Source organism: Eublepharis macularius, chromosome 1, assembly GCF_028583425.1.
Source record: "Eublepharis macularius isolate TG4126 chromosome 1, MPM_Emac_v1.0, whole genome shotgun sequence".
NCBI classification, from domain to species: Eukaryota; Metazoa; Chordata; class Lepidosauria; order Squamata; family Eublepharidae; genus Eublepharis; species Eublepharis macularius.
In genome coordinates this window covers 229,034,092-229,058,764 of record NC_072790.1, presented here as the reverse complement: position 1 = coordinate 229,058,764, position 24,673 = coordinate 229,034,092, and the positions used below count along the sequence as shown (strand labels likewise).

General features: G+C 44.8%; 1 protein-coding gene across 3 annotated transcripts in view; it reads right to left on the bottom strand.

The window, feature by feature from the left end:
• The window catches only part of ANKRD35 (ankyrin repeat domain 35), a 53,742-nt gene that overhangs the window by 10,871 nt on the left and 18,198 nt on the right, over nucleotides 1-24,673 (bottom strand). For all 3 annotated transcript variants that reach the window (XM_054978716.1, XM_054978732.1, XM_054978722.1), the window contains 7 exons: nucleotides 23,758-23,846; nucleotides 17,823-17,887; nucleotides 12,039-12,096; nucleotides 11,041-11,111; nucleotides 7,531-7,637; nucleotides 4,055-4,239; nucleotides 2,523-2,560 (listed from right to left, as the gene is read on the bottom strand). In XM_054978716.1, the coding sequence (XP_054834691.1) occupies nucleotides 2,523-2,560; nucleotides 4,055-4,239; nucleotides 7,531-7,637; nucleotides 11,041-11,111; nucleotides 12,039-12,096; nucleotides 17,823-17,887; nucleotides 23,758-23,846 (613 nt within the window). The remainder of the gene's footprint in view (nucleotides 1-2,522; nucleotides 2,561-4,054; nucleotides 4,240-7,530; nucleotides 7,638-11,040; nucleotides 11,112-12,038; nucleotides 12,097-17,822; nucleotides 17,888-23,757; nucleotides 23,847-24,673) is intronic.

The following is a 24,673-nucleotide window of genomic DNA, read 5'->3' as shown; positions in this document are numbered from 1 at the left end:
GCATACCAATAATGCCCAGTGCTTAGAGGGTTCCAGACTGTTGCCATCTGCTGTGCCAATAGGGATTGTCCCTCATTTCCCCTGTTCCCAATGTCCCATTCATTCATTTATTTACACAACATTTATGTCACCTCTCCAAGAACCTGCCCTAGATGACTTACAAAAAATAAATAATACAAACAAAAATTTAAAAAAAATATTAATATTTAGTCGTAAAAAACCAGACCAGCATAAAAGTATAGACAATAAAAACAGACCACTGACAGCTTAAAATAAGTTTCCAGACTAACATGGTATTAAAAAAAAAAACTCCTTAATTAAAAATTGGGATGAACAGAAGCATTTTGACCCGGCATTCCACAAGTGAGGTTCCGCTACTTAAAAGGTCCTGTCTGTGAGCTGCCACCTGCCTCACCTCTGCAGGCAGGAGCACAGAGACGTCATGAATGATACATGTGAGGCTCCTCCCTCGTCAGCACCCCTACCTGATTGTCTGCCATCTTGCCAGGTCCTCAGGCAGGCCTCAGAGAGGCAGGGAAGGGGGTTGCACCGCCTTGTTTCTTCTCCCGCCCTGGAAATGACAGCATACTCCAGCTGCCTCTCCTAGCGATTTCTCCTCAGCCCTCACAGGAACCTGTCTTTAAAGGATTCCCCTTGCCCCACCTCCCTGGGTCTTCTCCAAATCCTCACCCAGCCACCATGTGTGGCCTTTCTCCCAGCCTATCCGGTGGGAGGGCTGGGTAGATTCTGCTGTCTCCTGGCCTCACCCACTCCATCCCGGCCCAGGGCGGGTGTTTGATCTGTTCTCTGCCTGGCTCACCCCTGCTGCTTCTGAAGCCTCTCCAGTGGCTTCCTTGGCAACCTGGGGCCTGTGTTGGCCTGGCTCATGCTGTTGACAACTTCGCGAGAACCTGGCTGAGGTTGAGCTGCTGGGGCAACTGCAGGAGAATGGTGGCTGGGTGGCTGGAGGCTGTTGCCCGGGGTTGTGCCTGGACATTGGCTGCTGCTATCCCAATGATGGTGGCCTGGGGCTAAGGATGCCAGGTGCCCACCAGTGGTGGGCAATCTCCCAGTGGTTTACCTGCTTGCCCACTGGTTACTGGAGACAAGCAGGAGGTTTTGGGCTGCCCAGAGATCACCTGCTACCTGCAGGCACCCTGAGAACCCATGCAACGCATGGGTTCCCAGTGGGCGCAATGACGTCACTTCCAGAATGATGTCATTGCGCCAACCGCAGGAGTGCTTCCACACTTTATTTGGGGCTGATTTTTGGCCCAAACTGGCCCCACACAGAGCGTTGGGAGCACTCCCGTGGCCCACGTGACTCCCGTGGCCTGTGTGATGATGTCACTTCTGGAAGTGACGTCATCTCACAAGTGCTAGGAGCATGAAAGCACACATGCAAAAGGTACAAAGTAAGTGCCTGGTTCTCCACTCCCGCCGGGAGGGTATATGGGCCTGGCCACCCTATCTGAGGTTCTGTAGAGCCACCCGCAGCTGAGGTACTGATAGAGGCGGCACTGCAGGTCCTGGGGATGGTCCCTGCTGTTGCAGGGCTGGTGGGGGTGGCAGATAGGAGGACAGCATTGCCAGACACTACGCTCACCCACCAGCCTCCATGATTGGAGGTGGCATGAAGAAACTGTAAGTTCCTCGTAGCTAGTACTTGCTCTCTACCTTTATGTTCAGCAGCCTGTATCCTTAGTCTTTGCTTGTATTTTCCCTTGGAGTTGTGCCTTGCAGTAATAAAATTACTTAGTTAAAGACTTACAGTGGTTCCTCTTTGCATGCTCTGACTGCTGGTCAGTGCTACCTCGTACCCCTTGGGGGTATTTGTACCACTGTGCAACTGCCCTGGCACAAGGGCAGTCCCTTGGTACAGGGGGTGGTCCGAGGGTGTTGGCATACTCTACAAAGAGTCTTCAGCACTGACAGGTGGGGTAACATATGAGAGGCAGTGTGTCTCACCAGAGTGTGGGGGCAAGGAAAGATGTGATCCTATGTTTGCACCTGGACTACTAATCAAGATTCCAAACCCTGGTTTGTTCCCAGGTTGGAATCCCAGTTCGTAAGGCAAATTCTGGTTTGCAAATTCAGATGTAACCATATGGGTCACTGAAAGCCCAGGAGTAATAAATAAGCTTGTGCCACACAAGTGACAATGGGAGAGAGAAGAGGGATTGCACACACACCGTAAAGGCTCCGTAAAAGAGTCCATAATATGGCTTATTCACATAGCATCAAACAATGGTCTGGCATCACAGCAGAACCAAGCCATAGAGGAAACCGTGTGAGCCCACGAAAGGTATACCCATTTGGGGATAGATTCGAAAATCCCTTGAAGAAGAGCCACCAAGCTGGAAACGCAGCAGCTTGTCTTCAGCTAATTATTTTCAATAGCATAACTGGGACACAGCACAAAAAAGAAGATGTTTCTTGTGTAGCTACTGAGATATAACTACAGAGTATCTTCTGTTGCAAAATGTGTGGTCTCTTTTCCGAGGGGTTGAGGATTTCCTTACCTGTGAACCAGCTTCTGATGCGCAGTCAAGCCCACTTTCTGTGGAAATGGAGAAACAAGATTTGAACCAAGAGACGCTCACAACGCAAATCGAGCAAAACACTTAATCTGCCTTATTTTGCCCCGAGTTTATTGCCCTGCACATTCTTTATTGGTTGCAAGGGTTTTAATCAATTAATCGAACATATTAATTGACTAAAACATTTCACACTAAGGATTGATCACCAGCCACACATTGGCAAGAGCAAAAGCTGAAACTGAGACACAAAATTCAGCATCTGGTGGGGCTTTTTCAAAAGCAAGCTTATAGTCCTTATGGATATGCCATGCAGAAAATGCCTCGTCAAGTCCTAGAAAAATCTCAAAAGACAGAAAAAACAGTTGCTCTGTTCCGACATCATGTAAACCCATGGTTTGATTAAACACTAACTATAGTTAATATAACTGTCTGAACACAAGCTAATCCACCATTAATTATGGTTAGTTAAGGTCTTTAGGATCTGAGCTAGATTCACAAATTAACCATATTTAAAACAAATCATGGTTTTACATTGTCTGAACTAAGCCAGTAACTCAGTGCTAGGGTTCCAAAGACAGCCTTTGGAAATGCTGGGACATTAGGGGAGCAGTGCCCGGGAAGGGTGGAATTGGTGAGGATGTAATGTCACTTCAGGGTGATGCTCTAGGCTGGTAGTATCTACGATCTTTACCATAGAGATCAGGGGAATTCCTAGAACCTCACTCAGTGGAGGCTATTTGTTCTTCTGTCCTCAATTCCTTTCGATGGGAAATCTGGGCAGGGTAAGTGGGAAGCCTACTAAGTACCCTCTCCTGATCTGAATAGCTCAGGCAAGCTTGATTCATCAGATCTCAGAAGCTAAACAGGATCAGCCTTGGATATAATTGGACAGGAGACCTCTAACAAAGACCAGGGTTGCAGAGGCAGGCAACAGCAAATCATCTCTGTTAGACTGAATCCACACTTACCGGCACAGCGCTAAACCGGCGGAGTGAGAGCGTCTTTCTGGCACATTTTATGACATCATCGCGCCATGATGCTGCTCTCATGGAGCGATGACATCATAAAACGCGCCAGAAAGATGCTCTCACTCCACCTGTTTATAGCGCTGTGCTGGTAAGTGTGGATTTGCCCTTAGTCTCTTGCCATGAAAACCCCACCAGGGGTCACCATAAGTCAGCTATGACTTGACGGCAGTCTCTACCATCACCGCTAACTGCCTTATCCTGCATTAAGAAAGTGCATTGGTTTGGGAACAAATAACCTTGCAAAATGAAAAACTTGCCATGTGCTACATAAATGAACAATGAATGAACAAGTGCTGTTTGTTGTTACTAAGCCAGTAATGAATGGTATTCAGCAACCATTTTTAGTGGATAAATTAAATCAATCATAGTTTAAAAATTAATAATTCAGTATTTTAAAACAATTTTAAAATTTTTAAAAACATGGTAACTTTTTAAAAAAGTTACAGGATAAACACATCATCTCCATGCCTGTAGTTTGCCCCTTACCTCTTTTCTTTGACTTCTTCACGGCATTCCGAAGCAGACGCTTCAGTGGACGGTTCTTGGTCTTTGTGGCATAGAAGAGGGCGTCACGTCCTGTCTTGTCCATCAGCCCTACGTTGGCCCCATTCTGGAGAAGCAGCTCAGCAGATTCCATGCTGCCACTCTCACAAGCAAGAATGAGGGCAGTTCTACATGGAGGCGAAGGAGAAGAGTCATCAGTGGAAGGCAACTGAACAAGGAGTGTTACCAGCTGCTTGTGCCCAAGGTGCCACCACAGTCTTCCCAGGAGATATAGCAGGTAAGACATTTCCCCAGCATCTTTAAGCACAGTTCAGCAAAAGCAGATGTCCGATAGGGATCCCTAAATTCCCACCCTGTGTTTCCAGAGGTCTATGGAAGGTGCTCCAGCTCTTGGGCAGTGAGCGGGTTGGCAGTGAGGACTACACAAGTTGGCAACAGTGATGAAGGCAGAGGCTGCCGGCTGCCCAGGAACACAACCCAAGGTTGACATTCCTCCTCAGCCTTGAGAGTTATTATCATACAACGTGTTCTGTCTATGCATCAGTGACATTTTTATCCAGTCCTTCCCCAAAGAAATTCAAAGTGGTGTACATGGCATTTTCCTCTTCCATTTTATCCTCATAACAAACTCAAAACCACACAAGACAACTACTGGTGGGAGGGTTGTTCCCTTCGTGCCCTACTTGTTAGCTTCCATGAAGGCCTTTGGGTAGCCATTGATAGGCAAGAAGCGTTGCCATTTTGCTGAAAATGGGCTGGATAGGCCAGTTTGCATTACCCGCAACTGTTTGCCAGGAAAATAGTTGCCAACAAGCTTGAAGAAAAATGTCCTGCCCCTTTAATGTGTGTAAATGAACAGCTGAAGCTTTTCATGACAAGGAGGAAAACAATAGCTCATTAAACTTCTATTTAAGAGCAGGACATTTTTATCCAGCCTCTTTGCAACCTTCCAGAAGGACCTGGGGCATTTATATGAGGAAGGCAGCTTGGCCTTCCTCAATGTCCTCACTTGCTTTCCTCAGGTCTTTTTAAAAACAAGGCAACCGAAATAGTGGCCATATTCTCACGAGAGTTTGGAAAGCCAACCTTATTTAAGCAAGCTTAGAAAGAGCAAGGGAAGATAAGGAAGAAGGTAAAAGTGGCTGGGGAAAGGACAAAACTGGAGTCCCGATGCAAGGATAAGGAATAGTTTGTACATCTGGCATGAGTGACCGAGTAACTAAGAGTCTCTCTACACAAGGCATCTTCCACAAGACATCAAGTGTATGGAAACACAATATTAGCGGGGAAGCATAGTTTAAAAAGACAGAGCTGGCAGAGATCGCTTCTCAGAGAGTTTCTTAATTTCATCTTCGCCTCCCCTTCCAGAAGGTGAAGATAAAATTAACAAACCCTCTCGAGGAGCAATCTCCTCCAGCTCTGTCTTTTTAAGCTACCCCTGTGTAGAGAGGTGAAATTGACAGAGGCTTTGGCGCTGTCTTTTTAAATAACACTTCCCAGCTAACATTACATCCCCCTACACTTGAGTATCCCTGTGTCTCATGTAGAGAGACTCTGAGTGTCTATTTGTGCTATATGTGTCAGTAGTCTATCCGTAGTTTCTTTTTGGGTGGAGGGGGTGTGTCTGTGATTGTGTTTGGGGTTGGGGTTGGGGTGGCAGCTATGAAGAAGAGAAGAGAGGAAGGACTCTGGGACAATAGCAGATATACTTTTCTCAAAAGGCCCAGTCCCACACTCGGGCATCTTTTTAATTCTTTTTAAAACCCCAACCACCTACAATCAGGTAAAAGGGGGACACAAGCTTAGTGTAAAGAGTTGGTAGCGTATAAGCTACGTGCTCCCTAAAGGACGCTTGTTTGGGACTCTACTAGGATACGGTTGTATTTATTTATGAGGTAAGTATAAATCCCCCCTTCATAGATATTTGACTGGACAGACGAAGTACAGATGCAGAGAACCAACAAAGTTTTCTTTAACAGAAAATAAATTGTTTAACAGAGTAAAGGTTTTGTGTGGAATACTTCAGTATATAAAATAAAATTGGCTCTCAATTTCACTACAGATAAGATTGGTATGTCAGGCCCTAAACAGGATGCTTGTTTGTCTCACCAAAACAAGCTTTCTGTCCTAAACCAACCCCAAATCCTACTGAACAAGTGGCATAAAAGTCTGGCTAAGCTGGCACTTTTATCTAGAGTCCCCTATTTCCTGTCTGAGGAAAGGAATTTCTCTTCCTCCTTCTTAACTGGGTGGGCTCACCCCCCCTTCCCAGCCAAGGCAATTCCATGATTTCTGGCTGGCAATCACTTGGATTTCCATGAAGCCAAAATCACAAGGACTGGCTCAGAGCCCTGGAAGAGAGGCAGGACTTTGATAACTGCCACAGAGGTCTTGGGATTTGGTGGGAGTCTTACGTGGTGGGGACATGGGGTTGCTGTTGGTGCAATGGGTTAAAATCATACAGTTCCTAGTGATTCCTAGAGTGGAGTGAGATCACTTCTGGATTTTCCCAGGAAGTGAAGTAACTACATCATGCTGATGCCAATGTTTTACTTTATTTTTCTGCTGTTGGCTGCCAAAGCAGCGACAGGCAACAGGACATCTCCCACCTCCAGCAGGTGCCTGGGAACCCTACTTGGAGTGAGGGGCCTTGGAAATGTGTATGAGGTCTTGTGGTATGTTTGGGGGATAGCTGTTATTTAGGGTTGCCAGGTCTCCTGGCAGTGAAAGCAGGGGATGGGGGGTTGCAGGGCGGGGGGAGGGGAGTCATGCAAGAGGAACTTGCCTCCACCCCAAGTAAAATTAGTAAAAATTGACCTACAAACAGTAAATTTGGGGCCAATTTTTACTCAACTGGCCCCTGGTGCAACCCATTGCTTCCCCGTCATGCAGGGGTGGTTCCAGAGTGAGCCTCATCCTCACCGCCCTGCTCCCACACCTTTTCCCCCCTGCTGGCCAGGTGAGAGGTGGAAGGGGGTGGAGGCAGGGGGCAGGGGATCCCCCACCCCCACTGTTACAATGTATGGGTACATAACTTGATGGGATTTGTAATCACAAGCTGTGTACCTTACAGTAATAGAGCATTTTCTGCTGGTTCTGCTCTGTCATTCTTCTGGCCCCGCCCTTAGGTGGGTGGGCCTTAAACTGGGCTTTGCCCTTGGATGGGCCCCACCCCTTGCCCAATTCATGCTTTCCTAGAGTTGACAATGCAGTGGACGAGATGGCCCTTTGAAATGATCCAGCGGGGTTCTTACAGCTGTTACTTCCTGGGAGCCCCTGCTCTCGTAGATCATAATGAAGATTCAAACTGCTGGCGTGGACAGGAAATCACAGGTCATGCAAATGTACAACTGTGGCAGCCATCAGCCATGGCCACTCCTGTCCATGGGCCTCAATAAATGTTTGGTCCTACCTGCTGCTGATGCCAGCCGTGATAAAGAGACAGACAAGAGACTCACTTTCCATCTTTGTCCACGAGGTCAACTGTGGCTTCTCTCTGGAGCAACTGGGAGCAGATGGCAGGATAGTTCCCCTGAGCTGCAACCATCAAAGGCGTCCGTCCGTTCTGGAAGGACAGGGACAAAGGGAGAGGGAGGGAGAAGAATTGGGGAGTCTGCTCTCATGCTTCAGAGGTCATGGAGTGAGCTAAGCTTGATTACAAGCTGAAATGTATTTATTTATTTACTTCATTTATACCCTGCCCTTCTCCACAATGAGGACCCAAAGTGGTTTGCGCTGTTCTCTCCTTCATTTTATCCTCACAACAGCCCTGTAAGGTAGGTTTAGATTAAGAGCTAAGCTACAAGAGATGAATTACGTGAGGAGGAGCACGTGATGGAAGTTGCAGTGTTAGCCGGGAAGCTGAGTTTTAATAGAGGAAGGCATTGTCAATTTCCCCTCCCTACAGAGCCAGGGAGATCCCAGCGCAGAAGGTTTGTTTATTTCCTCTTTGCCTCTTAGAAGGGGAGGTGAAACTAACAAAGCCTTCAAGAGGCAAAGATGAAATTAACAAACTCTCTGAGCAGTGATGACCTCTCTGGCTCTGTAGAGAGGGGAAATTGACACAGCCTTCCGATCTCTTTTAAAACTCAGCTTCCCGGCTAACATTGCAACTTCCTTCACATGTTCCTCCTCATGTAATTTGTCTCTTGTAGCTTGGCTCTAAGAGTGTCTGACAGGCCCAAGGTTGCCTAGCAAACTTCCATTGTTATAATTTTCATGGGTAGGTTGTGTTACATTGCTGCCACTGTTTGAAGTGGTTCTGTTATCTTTGATGGCAATCACCTAATTTTGATCATTGACATGTCAGTCCTCTAGCGAGAACTGGCTCTAAACTGCCTAGAGCACAAGTTTTCAACAAAGGTGGATTGAAATCATGAAATAAACAGAGCTGTTGATTCAAGACTGGTGTGTTTCAAACCAGGTAAGGGGGGGTCAGCATATTCTCCAGCCGCCCTTCTTTACCAGAGGCAATCCAAATTACTTAACACTGTCTCTATTCAATCACTGTCCCTATTTTTGCCCTTGGGGGGATCCTGCTAAAATTGTTTTTTGCACATTATGCAAGCTCTGTGTCACCCTGCCCAATGCCATTTCAAGTTTAACATGATCACATGTGAGTTGTGGATTTTTCTCAATTCCCATGTGTGTATTGCCCAAGTTAGCATCAGAACTAGAGATGGGCACGAACCAGAAAAAACCTGAACCATGTGGTTTGTGGTTCATCAAATTTCACGAACCATGAACTTTCACGAACCTGCCCCTGGTTCACAAACCAGTTTGTTTGGTTCGTGAAAATGGCCGAATCCACACTACCGTTGTTCTTGCGGCAGTTTTTCACTTCTGCAGCGCCATTCCTTCATCTGTTCACATGCATCGTCTCCAAAGCCGTCATTAATTCGCCATGGCGTCGCCACAGCCCATTGCACTTTCGCCGCGGGTTATCTTTTGATGAATAACTGCCCTCCGTTGAATTCCGAGCCTCTCTTGACCCGCCTCCCAATTAAGGAGTAATTCTCCACCTTTGTCCCCACCCCTTTTTTTAAAAAATAAGAGTACCGTGTCGATATGGCGACATCTCATCATATTAATCTCATTTTAAAAAAGCGGGCAGACCTCAAATATCAGAGGAACAATTTCATATGTTAATTCAATTTATATATTGGGGGGGGGGGCATCCACATGATACTGAAATCATGGCTCATGTTACGCCCCGACACGGACTGTGCCGACAAGTTGGGCACAGATTTCAATTTTCCAAAGACAAAATGAAGCTCTGCTGTGAGATGCTGCTGTAGGTGATCGTGACTGCTCACCCATTCCCGGATGATTTCAACCAGCATGCAGGCTGTGATGTTCCGAGCGCTCATCGTAAGTGTCTCGGGTGATTTTTTAAAATATATTATCTTAATGGTGTCGTTGTACCATTGAACCAGGATGCTTACTCGTCGATATAGCGTCAATTTGTCCTTTAAAAAAAAAAAAAACCGCGGAGCCGTTCGGGTTTTTCCCGCCCCTTTACCCGTCTTTTTGAAAGGGGATGTGATCAATGGATTGCGCAGGAGAAGCGCTATTCAAAGGGTGATGTGGACAAACAAGCGAAGAATGCGCAATAACAGATGGAGCAATCATTGCACAAGAAAAGCGGGAGCTAAGGTAGTGTGGAATCGGCCAATGTCACACCCAGGTCAGAAAATTGTCACTTCCGGGTCAGCAGAAGGTCACTTCCAGGCCAGCAGAAGGTCTGCAGGAAGTCCATCCTCTGTTGCCTAGGAAATCGATTGATTGGCACCAGGCTGTCTGCAGTGATGAACCAAAAAATGAAGCAAACGAACCAGCCTAAAAGTTTATGGCGGTTCGTCAGAAATGGGATCTGACGAACCATGGTTCACAAACCATGAACCAGCCTGGTTCATGCTTAATTCTGGTTTGTATTTTGGTTCGTGCCCATCTCTAATCAAAAGTACAGTGCTTTAGGGCATCCACCTTCCTCTCTGCATCATTTTCCCAGCCTTAAACAGTCTGGGGGGAGGGCTCTATTCAAGCTGTTGGGGAAACCTATGTGTACCCCAGGAAACACATGGGTTTCTCCAAACAGTGCTCCCAGGACTGTTTCTCCATGTGCTCTATGATCCATTTCTTAATCAATCATGTATTTGTTATTTTTCAGAGTTCAGCTTCTTTTCCAGGGTTTTCAGAAGTTAGATTTCATACAAATGAAGGAGCACAGACTGCCACTGCACACTGTGCAGCTGCTGAGATAAGTTTTGAGCTGTTGATAATGGATTGTAGGAGAACAGTTTTTTTAAAGCTTATCTTTAATCTAAATAACAGATAACAGTGTTCTGTTTTCAAATTGTGCAGGATATGTGAAAAAGGCAGAAAATGAAATAAAAGTATAGCAGTGAGTAATCTGCATGTGGGGGGGGGTGTTTCTTGTGCTGTAAATTTGGGTGTAAGAATGGGAGTGTTAAAAGCATATCCCTAATTTTTAAATCTGTGAAACATTGGGATATACAGATTCCTCATATTCCAGTGTTAAACCTGCAGCTGTGCCATCAACAGCGCCACCACTAAGGTGTGGCCACATGATAGAATTACAAGGAAAGTAGCTAGAATGGCATTGGGGATTTTTTAACAAAAGATTCGAGTGGTGTATGCTTCCTGCTTTCCCTCACCCACTCACTGATCTCACTGCCTTTGGCACCTCCCTTTGCCTTCAGCAGCCAAGTCTGAATCTGGCTTATTCCGCAAACGTTGGATAATGCACTTTCAATGCACTTTGTCAATCGTTTGAGGTGGATTTTTTGTTCCGCACACAAAAAAATCCGTTCCAAATGATCTATAAAGAGGATTGGAAGTGCATTATCCAACGTGCGCAGAATCACTCTCTGTCTTGCTTTGTAAAAGAGAAGTATATTCCTCGAATGATTTTTTTTCGTAACAGCAAAAAAACTACTGAGACTTACGTTGTCCATAACATCCAGGAAAGCTTCTTGATCACACAACAGCAACACACTAGATGCGCATCCTGAGAAGGCTGCAGGGGTGGTGGTGGAAAAAAGGGGGGAATTAGCATTAAACGTTAAGACTTTTTAAAAAAGGCATAGCCACAACAATAGTTTCTTGTATAAATAGCAGTAAAACTGGCAATGTCTACCTGAAGCACTGTGAGACCTCCTATGCCCTGATCCCACCCATGGACCAGTGATTAAAGGAAAACTAGGGTGTATATCTTGATGCCTATATTCACTCATCAGCCAAACAGAAAGCCTGTAGTAAGGCCCAAATGCAGTGCTTCAGGGGCCAAGAACAGCCCAACAATTTCCATGCTCCATTTGTGGATTCCACCCCACCATATGCAAGTACTGCTTGGCAGACCTGAGGACTACACTGTTTCAGAGCTCAAAAGCAGTGCCAAGATGTGGTACTGGATTGCATTTAGTTCTGGCAGATGGATTCCATAAAGTTCCCATGAACTCAAAGTAACATGCTTCGCAGCACAATTGGGTGAATGAATTATGAGCTGAGTGGGGTTGCTGTCCTTGCAAAAAAATGGAGCTGTATCATTGTGAACTGCTTTGTTGTTCAAAGGAGGATGAAGAGAGGTCAGCCTTAACAGAAGGAATCTCTTGTTCCAAGTGAGATTCTAGATTCCCATTGTGTCCTACACATGGATTTGAACACTGCTCTACTTATTTATTTAAATAGTACCTTCCTTCCCAATGGAGATCCAAATCAACTTAAAACCTCATTCTCCCCTCCTCTAGTTTATCCTTTCAACAACAACCCTATAAGGTAGGCTAGGATGAAAGAGAATGACTGTCCCAACGTAAGCCAGTGAGCTTTCATGTTTGAATGGGGACTTGAACCTGGGTGTCCCAGCTCCTAGTTGGGCCTTACTCAAACTGCACACCATGCTGGCTTTCAAAAGGCCTTTATTTGCATTGCCTCTTTAGGGTCTCACCTGCCCAGTGTAGAGGTGTACGATTCTCTCCATCTACACAGTCTTCATTGGCTCCATGCTGCAGGGAAGCAATTTAAAAAAATTATTCACAGATTTCTCCAACTTGTTACAGCCACAGTACAAATCAGTGCAGGACCATGCTAATCACAAAATGCTGAATACAACATGATGTCGTACATTTGGGAAATGCTTGAGCTCAGACTTTAACAAGTCACCAGAAAAAAAAGAGTTTCAAGTTTTGGAATACTTGTTACAAAATACGTCTCTACATCCTTGTTGTATACACCCTGACACTAGGGATGCAAGAAACCCCCAATAGAATTCCACTCTGACATCCATTTTCCTAACACAGAGTAAAAAATCTCTATGGAAGATCCACCTCCCTTTATAGATATTGGTGCTTCCCTACTTTCTATATCTCCATCTCAGTTGTATTGGAGGCCTTAAAATGTATAGCATAGATATTGTTCTCTCACTGATTTGCATTATGGGTGTTACAGTTGTAATCGCATATACATACAATTTTGTGCATAATCATGTGAGAATATGAGGTTTTTATTGAATGAATGCACAGCTGATCACATGAAAACAATAGATTTCAGTAAGCATCCCCTCCATTGACTTTTGGAACACAGTTTTACTAATAGAGAACCACACCTTTCAAAACCAATTCTGATTTCACGTAAAATTCAGAGCATAGTAGAACAAGACCTCACAGAGAAACTGTGATGAATTTGAAGTGTGTGTGTGTGTGTGTGTGTGTGTGTGTGTTTCTGGGTTTGCTCCGACTTGTGTTACATTCCTTCTGAATTCCAGTTGAACTTTCTAACATTAATTATGGAATTAATTAAGTCTGTGAAATGTGTTGCATGATAAAATTCCTTCTCATTTTTCACCCTCCAACACATACTGAGGCACATTGTGCATCAATAAAACACTGCAAAAAAAAAAAGATCTTGGTGTGATTTATGTATGACTGCATCAAAATTCCTTTTGTGCAGCTTCTACCAACGTACACATGCCTGCACACCAATGTACACGTGTCCTGCACGCCAGTAAAACTCTGCACATAAAGAATCTGATACAATCCCATGTCTGATCACTTTGATTATTGTTCTTGGCATTTACCAGTGCACACATTGCTAATGGGACTGCAGCACACACTGCACACATAGCACTGTGAACGAAATTCAGAAATAACAAAACATGGAGCAATGGAAAATTCCTCATGCATCTGTTCATCTTTAAAACGAGATTAACCTGGAAACTGAAAATGGGCTAATTCGATAACTCCAAAATACGGTAAGAAATTTGCTGACTCAGCCTAGCGTATTCTGACTGGCAGCAAGTCTCCAAGATCTCAGATGGATCCCTTTCTCCTTAATACCTGCTCGCTCTTTGAAATAAAGGACTGAGAACCTTGGACATTCTGCTTGCAAAGTATGTCTTCTACCATCAAGTCACAGCCCGGCCCATAAAAAATATAGATCCTAATAAATATGCAACGTTTATTTCAGTGGCAGAATACAGAGGGTCCTCCTGACCACAGGAAAGATAGTCCTGGGTTGGCTAAGACACTCAAACACAATGCACGTGTCCAGATTTTGGCTCCTGGACAAAGCTGGGAGAGATCCTATGCCAGTTCCACTCACCTCCACCCTTTGTATGTTCTCTTTCCTATTCAGAAGCAACAACAAGTGTGCATCTTCTCTCAAAGGCAATCACTGCCTCTGTGCCTCTTGTCAGAATGCTGTTTTATGAGGCATCATAACCACAAAGAGGGGAGGCTGTTGGGCCTCACTGCCTTGGAGGCGCAGCTAACTAGGCTACGGCAAAATAAGCCGTCAAGCAGGAAACTCCTTGCCATCCCAACTTTCACAACACACCCTTTCCCCTCCCCAAATTAGTTCTCATCTCGGGATTTGAACACCCCACCCAGCTTTGACTCTTCTCAGTCACCTCTATGTCGAAACTACCCCCCACAGGCACATTTTGCAACATCTTGGGGAAAACAACCAGCCCCAGAAAAAGTCTCATGCGAGAATGGAGTCGGACTGCCGTACTCATGAGACTGTGGAGGGGCTGTGGCTCTGCGGTAGACCACATGCTTTGCATGCAGAAGGTCCCAGGTGCAATCTCCAGCATCTCCAGTTAAAGGTTGCGGGAGGCAGGAAAAATCCCCACCACCGTTCAGAGTGCAATACTTAGCTAAGATCGTAGCTATTGTGTCAAGAGGATAGTGCACTGCCGAGTTTACGGTGCATACCATCAATCACAGCTGGCCACGCCCGCTGTGGACTTGGCTGCATGCTACATTTTCCCTGGGGACATTCACAATTTGACTTGAGAGCAGCGTTCTGGAGTTCTGCACTTTCCTGGTGCAGATGGGAACCGATCTGGATTGGAACACAGTGAATAGGATAAGATAGATTCGATCTTCCCCGGTGCCATTTTCCTGGCCTGAGACAGTCCCAGGGAACCACTAATTGCCCCATTAAGGGCTCCATGTTCTGAGGGATTACATAGTATGTTCACAGATGGGGTCAATAGTAGCTCCTGGGGGCATTTAATGTGAGCAATATGGTGGTGTGTGCACGTAGGGGGGAGATTCTTCAACCTATGTGCCACAGTTCCAATGTGAGCCAACCCTTAGACATCTGCAGAGAAAATGTAACATGTAGTTGAGCCCTTTTTTCCCATTAGGATGGGCAATCCCTTTCCAGCAGGCAAATCAGGCAGAGATTGATGGATTTCCCAGATCAAACTGGAAACCAAGAAGTACGTGTCAGACTAGAAATACCAATTGCTGTATGTGCATTCCCACATTCTGAATCCAACTCTGCCTTGAACCCTCACTGGTGATAGCCAAGTCAGCAGGCATGGGTACCAACAGCACTTCCTCCTTAGGAAATATACATCCCATGGGGCATTGAGCAGTTGTCCACTAGCAAGGTCCATGCCACTTAAGGTTGCCCATCTCCTGGTGCATCCCGGATATACTACTGATCTCCAGACTACTGAGATGAGTTCCTCCAGCTGCTTTGGAGGGCGGACGCCTTCCCTTATCCAAGCTCTGCATTCCACAAGATTCACCCCCAAATCTCCAGGAATTTCCCAAACCAGAGTTGGCCACTCTAATCCCACTGATTTAGTGAGGTGAAACAACCCCTTCTAGAGCAGAGAAGTAGCATTCTCCGCTCCCTCTTCAGATACTGTTGCTGTGAAACTTGGAATTGAACTTTGGCTTTCTCTTATCTTGATTGGCTGGATGCCATAATGCAGAAGAAAGTTATCTGGTGCCCCACCAACTTAAGTAGTTACTTTATGCCCCTGGCTGAAACACAGCAATGGTCTGACTCGATATAAGGCAAGTTCATATGAAATGGTCCAAATCTCCCAGCTGCATATGTAAATGCTTTCTTGTGCGCTCTTTTTTGGGACAAGGCCCTACTAAGATTTGAGTTGCTCATGTTGTCACTCTTTTGGGTTCAGCATCTTCTCATGCATCTCTAGAAATTAAATTTCTGAGAGGAGAATGGAGACATCCTCTTTCTAGAGTGCATACATTTAAGCAAACACTTATGACTAAGTTACCATCATGTCAAACACAGCCTGTCATTTGATGAGGCTCATTTAGAACAATTAACTGATTGTAGGGTAATAATACCTTTCTAGTGTACCTTTCACGTAAAGAACAAGTAAATGGATACCTCAAGCAGCATGAGGACTAGAGCCTTCAGCAGTCTGTACCTGAGAAGGGAAGGTCAGACAATACTTCTTAGACTGAAAACAGTGGAGTTGTGTAAGCATGTTCCTGTTTTCTGTCCCCGTTCTCAGCTAAAACATACGGGAAGATATGTTTTTGTTTTCCATTCCCCATTCTTTTACTTGTTAGGACGAGGCCAACTGAGAGCCAAGCTACAAGTGAGGAATGACACTTGCCTGAAAAGTGAATGGACTCACGTGTATTCCTCCCTGTTCACTTGCCATTCACTTGCTCTGAACGGCAAGTGAACAGGGAGGAATACACGAGTCTGTTCACTTGCCAGGCAAGTGTCATTCCTCACTTGTAGCTTGGCTCTGATAATAAGTCCTGTGTCTGTTTTATTCATTGCACCACACAGGAGAATTGTAAGGACTTTAAAAACCAAATAAAAAGGTAAATATAAATGCCCATACAGCAGGAAATTTCCATTTCCAACTAAGGTTTGCTATTTTTGTGTAAGTATCGATCAGAAAGTCAACTGGACTGAGTTGGACAAAGACAGAAAACAAGGCACAAGGCTTAGTTATGTAACCAAGCTGCCCAAGGCACCCAGGGATGCCACACTGGAGATCGCTGCAACTCCCTGAAGGCTAATAGGGTGAAACTTACCCCAACTGCATCCCACAACACCACTATGAGTCTCAGTGAGAAGGGTGGACTATAAATGACATCAATCAATCAGTTCTGGCTGAGTAACCAGAAGTTACGTCACTCTGCTGAGGGACGCCGTAGGACAGGGGTCTCTAACCTATTTGAGCCAGCAGGCACCTGTGGAACTCTGTCACAGGGTGTGGGTGCAATCACGGATAGGCTGCCACAGAAGGTGGAGCCAACCACAAAATGTCAGGGAGATAGGTTATGCTTAACTATAGTAATAACTCTTCAACATTTCAGACAAAAGATCTGCTTAACAGGACGGCTTCTTCAATTAACATATTAAAAATATTTTCTTGCTTACATACAGCTTATCCTTGTGCTGTGGTGGCAGCTGCTGCCAAAGCAATTTTTTTGGATCTGCACATCCAATCAAATCAATGGCCAATAAAAAGCCCTGCTGGGCAAAAGCCCCATATGGTCCCACCTACTTTCAAAAGGCACCAGGACAGGTGTTTGCAGGTGCCATAGTGCCCATGGACACCATGCTGTGGACCCTGCTCTAGGATTCACCAAAAGCTCTATGGTAAAAAACATAAAATTTTGGGTGAATCCTAGAGTATCTTGTAACCCAACGATGTCACTTCCAGTTATGCAGCCAGAAATAACATCATGGCATTGTGAGATGACATTTCACTCTCACCTGCAGTGCCCCATTGAGTGCCAGAAGCGAACAGGGGGGGCACTGGCAGCAGTCACCTGCTAGCTGTGGGCAAATGACAACCCTAATCACTGCACTGTCTACCACATGCCGTATTCATTTAATCTGCCTTAGCCTGCCTTGCACTGTTTTAATAGCCAGTGAAGTGTTTGTTCTTTAGTCAAAGGTACACTAGAAAAATATACTTAGCCTATCATCTGTTATCACCTCCAAATGAACTATACCATGAAATGGCAAGCTATAAAGATGCCTTCATGATCGTACAGGCATGTGATGCATCTATTCCCTGTTCAGAGACTGAACTTCTGGGATATGAGCTGAACCCTGAAGAATGGCAATGCGACTGAATCATCACAATAGGCAACAGAACATTTTGAAACACTTGTGATCCACAAAGGACTTTGCACACCCTCAGCAGCACTCCTCTCTGTGGATGATTCCACACACGTTGGGTAGTGCACTTTCAATGCACTTTAGCAATCGTTTGGAAGTGGATTTTTTGTTTCACACGTGAAAAATTCACTTCCGAATGATCTCTAAAGAGGATTGGAAGTGCATTATCCAATGTGTGCGGAATCAGCCTTTGTTTCCCATGTTTCAGAGCTGTGCCACTGGCACTGAAAGTAGGCCCAGTGGAGCTGGAGCTGGAAAGAAATGAAAGCCTGCGTGGCTTTGACAGGAAAGAAGAGCTATTATCTGGTACCTGCAGAAGGACTTTCACACACTGAGGCTGGCAGGCGATGGTCGCCAAATGTAAAGCCGTACTGCCTGAGAGGGGAAAAACACAAAATGAGAATTAACCACACAATGCAGATCAGGCCCTTTCTCCTGGGACATCCTGTGGGTAATCTGTAATGGAGAGCCAAGCTGTAAAACCAGGGCGCCTATATTTCCCATCAAAACTTGAGGGAAGCTGACAAGTGTCCAACCTGTGTAAGTCGTCACTTGTAGTTTGGCTCTCAGGCAGTTAACACTTTGCTTGATGTCGCGGCCACATGAGAAGACCATGGGCATTTAATGTCACAGTTCTAAGCAGAAAAGGGCTACTGCTGATCTTTAAAATGGCATTCCCTACAGGTGTTAGGTGACTGCAGGTAGCACCAAAAAAAATCCAGACACAACTTGCCAAAACCCATGCCTTCTAGTTTGGCCTGTAGTTTACTGCACCAGGTGGTATTCCTAGAAGACCTGAAAACTGTTTTGTTAGGGTTGTCAGCTCCAGGCTGGGAGATTTGGGGGTGGAACGCGGGGAGAGTGAGGTTTGAGGAGGCTGGGGGGGGGCGCTCAACTGGGTCTGCCATAGAGGCCATCCTCCAAAGCAGCCATTTTCTCCAGGAGATCTCGGTAGTCTGGGGATCAGTTGGAATTCTGGGAGATCTCCAGCCCCCAATTAGAGGTTGGCAACCCTAGATTTGGGGGTGGAGCCTGGGAAGGACAGCGTTTGGAGTAGGGTTGCCAAGTCCCCTGGGGCCCAAACCAGGGGACAGGGAGGTTGTGGGAGGGGCGTGTGGGAAGAATTTTGAATTTGGGTCGAGGGCCAGGCCCAAATGCAACATGGAACCAGTCTTAGCTTGGAATGAGGCCTTCCTAAAGCTCCCAGCATATACGTTTCGTTTCTTCGGAGCTGGCTGGAGGTTTCACCCCTCCTTGTGACAAAGAACAGACAGAGTCATAAAATAGTTGTTAATTGGCACATAGTTTCAAGGGCCTCTTGGCCTTCACATGTAAATTACAAACAGGACAGGGAGATAAGTACCGAAGGGGCACCTTATCTCTGGCAGGGGCAAACTGACCCCGCTAGGACTGGTGAAGTGTGAAGATTCCTTTGTTATTTGCAACTTTAGCTAGTATGCATATCAAGAAAACTATCTTAAAGAAGAGAATGTCCTGATTTGTAACATCCCCACATCAGAAATACCTTTGAAGAACCAACCTACACAATTGATGAGTGTCAAACTACGCACGTTTTGGGGAATGTTCCCTATAAAAGAAGTGGGCACTGAGCACACAGCACTGCCTCTTGGTAACCCGCAGACACCTGTTAGGTCTTGCGGCTTATCAACGGTGGTCACTAGAGCGCTCTGGTTGGGAAAGAGACATTGCAGTTTAACTGTACTTTGCATTATTACTTCTGTGTCTTTATCTTTCTTGCTAGTATTGTAACACTCAAGGGCAGACAGGCTTGGGACCGGAGCCTTGTCTTGCTACTTTGTATCTCTCTTCTTCGCTTTTAAAATAAACTTATCAGCCTTTGTTAAGATCTTTTCTGTGCAAAGGGTACTGTTTTGCAGCTGAGACTCATTAGTGCTAGGGAAAGCAAGGTTATTCGCACCCATATACATGCCGTGGTGAGGGGCTGCCCTGAGCAATGAACCCCAAAGGCAAGTGGGATCCGAGAGGGTTGGGTCCCACCAGAATTCTCGCCACAGGGCGCATGCTGGGAGAACTTACCCAGCTCGCAACCTCCTCTTCTACATTGCATGGGGAATGACACCATTATTGGCGCAACATGGATATGCTCCGGCGCATGCAGGAGGGCTCTGGAGGGCTCCCAGGCCCGTGTCCCACACCCTTTCTCCCCTGCCGGCCAGATGAGAGGTGGCAGGGGACTGAAGCCAAGAGCAGGAGATCCCTCGCTCCCACTGGGAGAATGAGATCCCTAATTTGAGGAGAGGATAAAGCTCCTCAGAGATGTGATGCCATAGAGTTGACACTCCAAAGCTGCCATTTTCTCCAGGGGAACTGATCTCTGTGCCCTGAAGATCTGTTGTAATTCTGGGAGATCTTCAGCCACTACCTGGATGCTGGCAAGGCAACCCGAGGAAAACAGAACTGGACAAGTACAGGTATGGTGGATCAAGGAAGAGCTGAAACAGGGAGGACAAGGACGTATCAGGAAGAAGAAATTTCACATATTGATTCCATCTGGCCATCCAGATTAGACTTGCTTAGCTGAAGCTGTGGCAACATACTAAGCCAAACATGGGCCCAAGTGCTTCTCAAACACATACCTTCCCCACCATTTTGTAGTTTAAGGGAAGAAGCCAAAACAGGAAGTTTATTAAAGTTTTTTTTTTGAGGAAGGGGATACAGGTAAGCTGTATTTGGCTTGGGGGGCAGTCACAGATCTGAGCGGGCTCTAGTTAATAAATATGTATGCCACAGGAGATCCATGCAATCCAGCCAATCTTATTTACCCAGGACAATCCCTGCTTCTTTGGCCCAGCGCCTGCTCAATTACTGCTTCTATTTTGGACTTTTGAAGAAAGCCTTGTTAAAGTTTTGTGAGCATGTATGGTTGGTGTTGTTATGCTTCAGGGTTAAACTCAGTCTGCAGCATCTGTAGGACTTAAACCTCCGCGTGGGAGAGTGGATACCTCTTGTCACTAGCGCACATCAGTATAAACACGCACGTACATGAACACTAAAGTGTTCTGCAGTGCCCAGCTGCTGCGCTCCATTTTCAAACTTTTGAGAACACATCCTAGGGCTAAAGGGGGCTCACAACATTCTTCCCTAATCCATTTTAGCCTCACAATAACCCTGCGAGTTGGGTTGGAATAAAGGCATTGTGGGGAAGCCGTCCATGATTTTTGCCCACGTCTGGCAGAGGATCTGTTGGCCAGTGTTGGTGTTAACAAGGAAAGATTACAAGATGGTCTTGGAGCAGCACCCGCCGTTATGTTATTGGTGAACTGAATGGAAGTCTATAAATATTGAAAATCATGCCGGACTATCTTCCATCTTTGAAAAAGACTCTGGAAATGGGACCCCAACTGGTCATCCCGTCAGATGGTTGTTTTCATCTGCATGCTACTGGACCTGTCTTGACTCCACAACCATATGACCAACAAACTGTAAATTGTGGAGTTGTACTGAATAGTATTGGTTGTGGACACTGTTTTCATCTTTGCATTGCACCAGCACTTTATGGGTCTATAAGAGGACTGTATAAAATAATATATGTTTTTAAATAGAAACTACAATTAATTGAATGGCAGTTGATATGATAAAATACTTTCGAAGTGGTGATTTCATTAAGACAGTCTTGTAATCTTTCCTTGTTAATTCTACTCAAGACCCTCCTTGTTTGTTATATGGACGGTGCTGGTGTGGCATGAAGCGCACACAGCCAGAGTGGCACTTCATAGCCTGCCTCTTTCTCTGCCTCCTGCTCTGTGGACCTCCTTGCCAAGCCATGCGAAGGCTGGCAAATTTCTTAAAGTATGCCCAGTATTTTTGTTGGGCCCATCTGCCAACTGTAGATGTGACCGCAGGGAATACCGGTTCAGTCAGGGGGACCCAGACACAGCCTGCCAAAAAAACGTGATGTCTAGTTTGGCCCTAATGCTGCTTGCTGATGCAAAGGAAAAGAGAAACCCCACATGGCTGAGGAGGATTGCTCTGCATATTTATGTTTAAGCTGCTTTCTTCTGTAAATAGCACACGCGGGAATCTTTTATGTGAGTTAATATATTATTTATGCTGTAGCTTGTGATCTCTGGCTGTACAGTGCGGGTGTTTCCCACCCTGACTGTGTGTGGGTAGCTGAGCCAAAGCCTTGAGGAAATATTACATTCGGGGTTGAAGGCAGGAAGAGTTCAAATAGATAAAGTGCTGTTTTGTTTGTGCGAGGGGCAATGGTGAGCTTGTTCTACTGGAGAGGGGGGGATTTGATCTGATATTATTTCCTGCCTAGGTGGAATAAGGATAAGAAAGCTTCTAAGTCACTGGAATCTAGTAGCTGGAGGTTCCACAGTCAGTGCTGTAAGGTACATCCTGTGTTTCTGCAAGAGTTACCAAGATTCAGTTTGTGCTATATAGGTGCAACTGCTGCATTGGACATCTGAAAAACTCTACCAAGCCATGAAGGTGACTCAGTCAAGCTATCCAGTTACAGACTCTTTAAGGCTCTACCTTTTTTAGAAAACTATTAAATTAGTTTATATTTGGTTAATGTGCAGCCCTGAAACTATTCCAAACAAAATCATTAGTGCAACTCTTATACGGATCACAAATGGGACTAACTGCTAATGTTAAGATCTTAGAAACGGTTCAATCTAACGTCAGGAACTACAATGCCAAGACCACGGCAATACAGCCCGGAAAACCCACAACAACCATGGTTCAATCTAAATTTCTCAGATCTCTATTTAATGTACCTAGATGTACTCCTAATGTCATTCTTAGGCAAGAAGCTGGTTTGCCCAGAGTCGAAATAAAAATCTGGGAACATGCCTTCTATTACTGGCTAAGAATTCATCTTGAGCCAAAGGGTGTAATTCCCTCGTTGTCAGCTTCTGACCCTTACCCTACATGGTGCTCAAAGAGAGCTGATAAAATTAAATTGATTGGCTTGGACTTGGTAGCCCTGTTTGATATGGGACTCAACAAAGCAAAAGCTTTAATCACTCAAAGACTAATTAATATAGAGTCCCAAAATGATGAGGCAATGCTCCCTCTAAGCTATAAGAGCTTTAAAAAAGGACTGAGTTACACCATATCCCCATATCTTTCGGACATTACAAACGAAAGATGTAGATGGGCCTTCTCTAGAGCACGATTTGATGCATTCCCCTCTGCAGTTTTGTATGGGAGATTCTCCCGTCTGCCTTTGCAGCAGCGTTGTTATCCCTGTTCAAATAAAGTGGTCGAAAATATCACACACATACTTTTGCACTGTGAATTCTATCAAGAAGAAAGGATACAATTAATTATCCCACTACTGTATAGATTTAAACCATTAGAGTATTATATGGATTTTAGTCATGAAACACTTCGGGTATATCTTTTAGAGGATAGCCAGAGAACTGTATCTTACGCAGTTTAGCACTCAGAAAGTGGAATCATTTGACGAAGAAAACATCAGTTGCTGGGAAGTGAATTAATGAAGTGAGTGAGTTTTACTGTTAGATATATATACATATATATGATTTTATCTTTTATGTATTTACCCATTTTAAGTATTTAAAAATTGCTCTTTTTATCTGTACTTTATTTGGCTGGTCTTGTGACCGTAATAATAAACCTTATATATATATAAGGGGTGTATGTGTGTGTGGTGTGTGTGTGTGTGTATATGTATGTATGTATATATGCAGCATGAATTGTAATATTTAATGTTTTTAAATGTTTTAAATGTATTATTTAATGTTTTTAAATGTTTTTAATCATGTTTGTATTTGTTATCCACCCTGAGCCTCCGAAAGTGGGGAGGGTGGAATATAAATATAATAAATTAAATTAAATTAAATTATATACGTTTGTGTGTATACACACACACACACACCTTATTTGGTTAATGTTAGGTATTGACAGGTGGCAAGATTGGGATTTCACAGATATTGAGCCTTAATTAACTTACTAAAACCACAAAATATCAGAAGTATAAAAACAACAGACTCTCTGTGACATCAGAGCAACTCAGCCAATGACCAGAAGTCCATCCCTCCATCCCCCCTTCACCTTCTCCCATGAATGTTTAAAAACCTGGACACGGGATCATATTTTAAAAGCGAAACACATTTCTTCGAATACACTTAATTTGAATCTCCTGAGTCCAGCATATGATGTTGGAGGGCTGGTGCAGTTCTATAGGACAGAATCTCTTCCCCGTTACAAAGTCTGTGTATACATACCATCATCATTCTTATCGTTAACTTCTGCACCGTGAGTCAGGAGGATTGTAAGGCATTCTGTCAGCCCCTTGGATGCTGCCAAGTGGAACCTTCAAGGGGAAGAGAGAAGCACAGTCCTGAATCCAATATGGCAGTCTTCTAGCCCATACTCATCCCATGGAGTCTACTTAGGCATCTTCTATGTGGTAAACTTTACATTAGGCTTTCTGCATATTCAGCCCCTGAGAACTGGATCCACTTTATTCATCGGTTATGGCCCTGTACAGCTTCTATTCTTTAATTCTTCACTTTAAGGAACCAAAGTGGTGTCTGTTTTTTTTATTTCTACACTAGAAAAGTGACCAGATTCTGCTGCATGGTTTGAAGACAGTTTCCTCAGTGGATCAGTGGAAGACTGATCATTTTCCTCAGTTCATGGGCTGAGGACTGATCATTTTCCTCAGTTAATTGCTGAGGATACTTTCAAAGGGGTTTTTTTTGTTGTCTTTTTAAATGGCACCAAAGTCAACATTGCCATTTAATTTTTTTTTAAGGGAAAAAACTTGATTGGTTGCTGTTCATGGCCATTTCCACACGACTTACTAGCCTCCGGAACATTGCACAAAACACGCGGAAGATAGCATCTTCTCACATGAAATCGCGCCAGGAAGACGCGATGTCGCGCAAAACTCCCGGATGATAGCGTCTTCCTGGCGCGATTTGATGCGAGACGATGCTATCATTGCAGTTATCACATGATAATAACCAAGCTCTTAAAACACTCGTCACATGGGAATTTCCTCATGAGAGATTTATGGGGTGCAGCCTTAAATTACTTATATAAAACAGGTGGAATATATTTTGAAATGTATGAAGGACTACCACATGAATGTGCTATGGCTTGGAATGGCATCTGATTAAAAACATTTTATTTGAT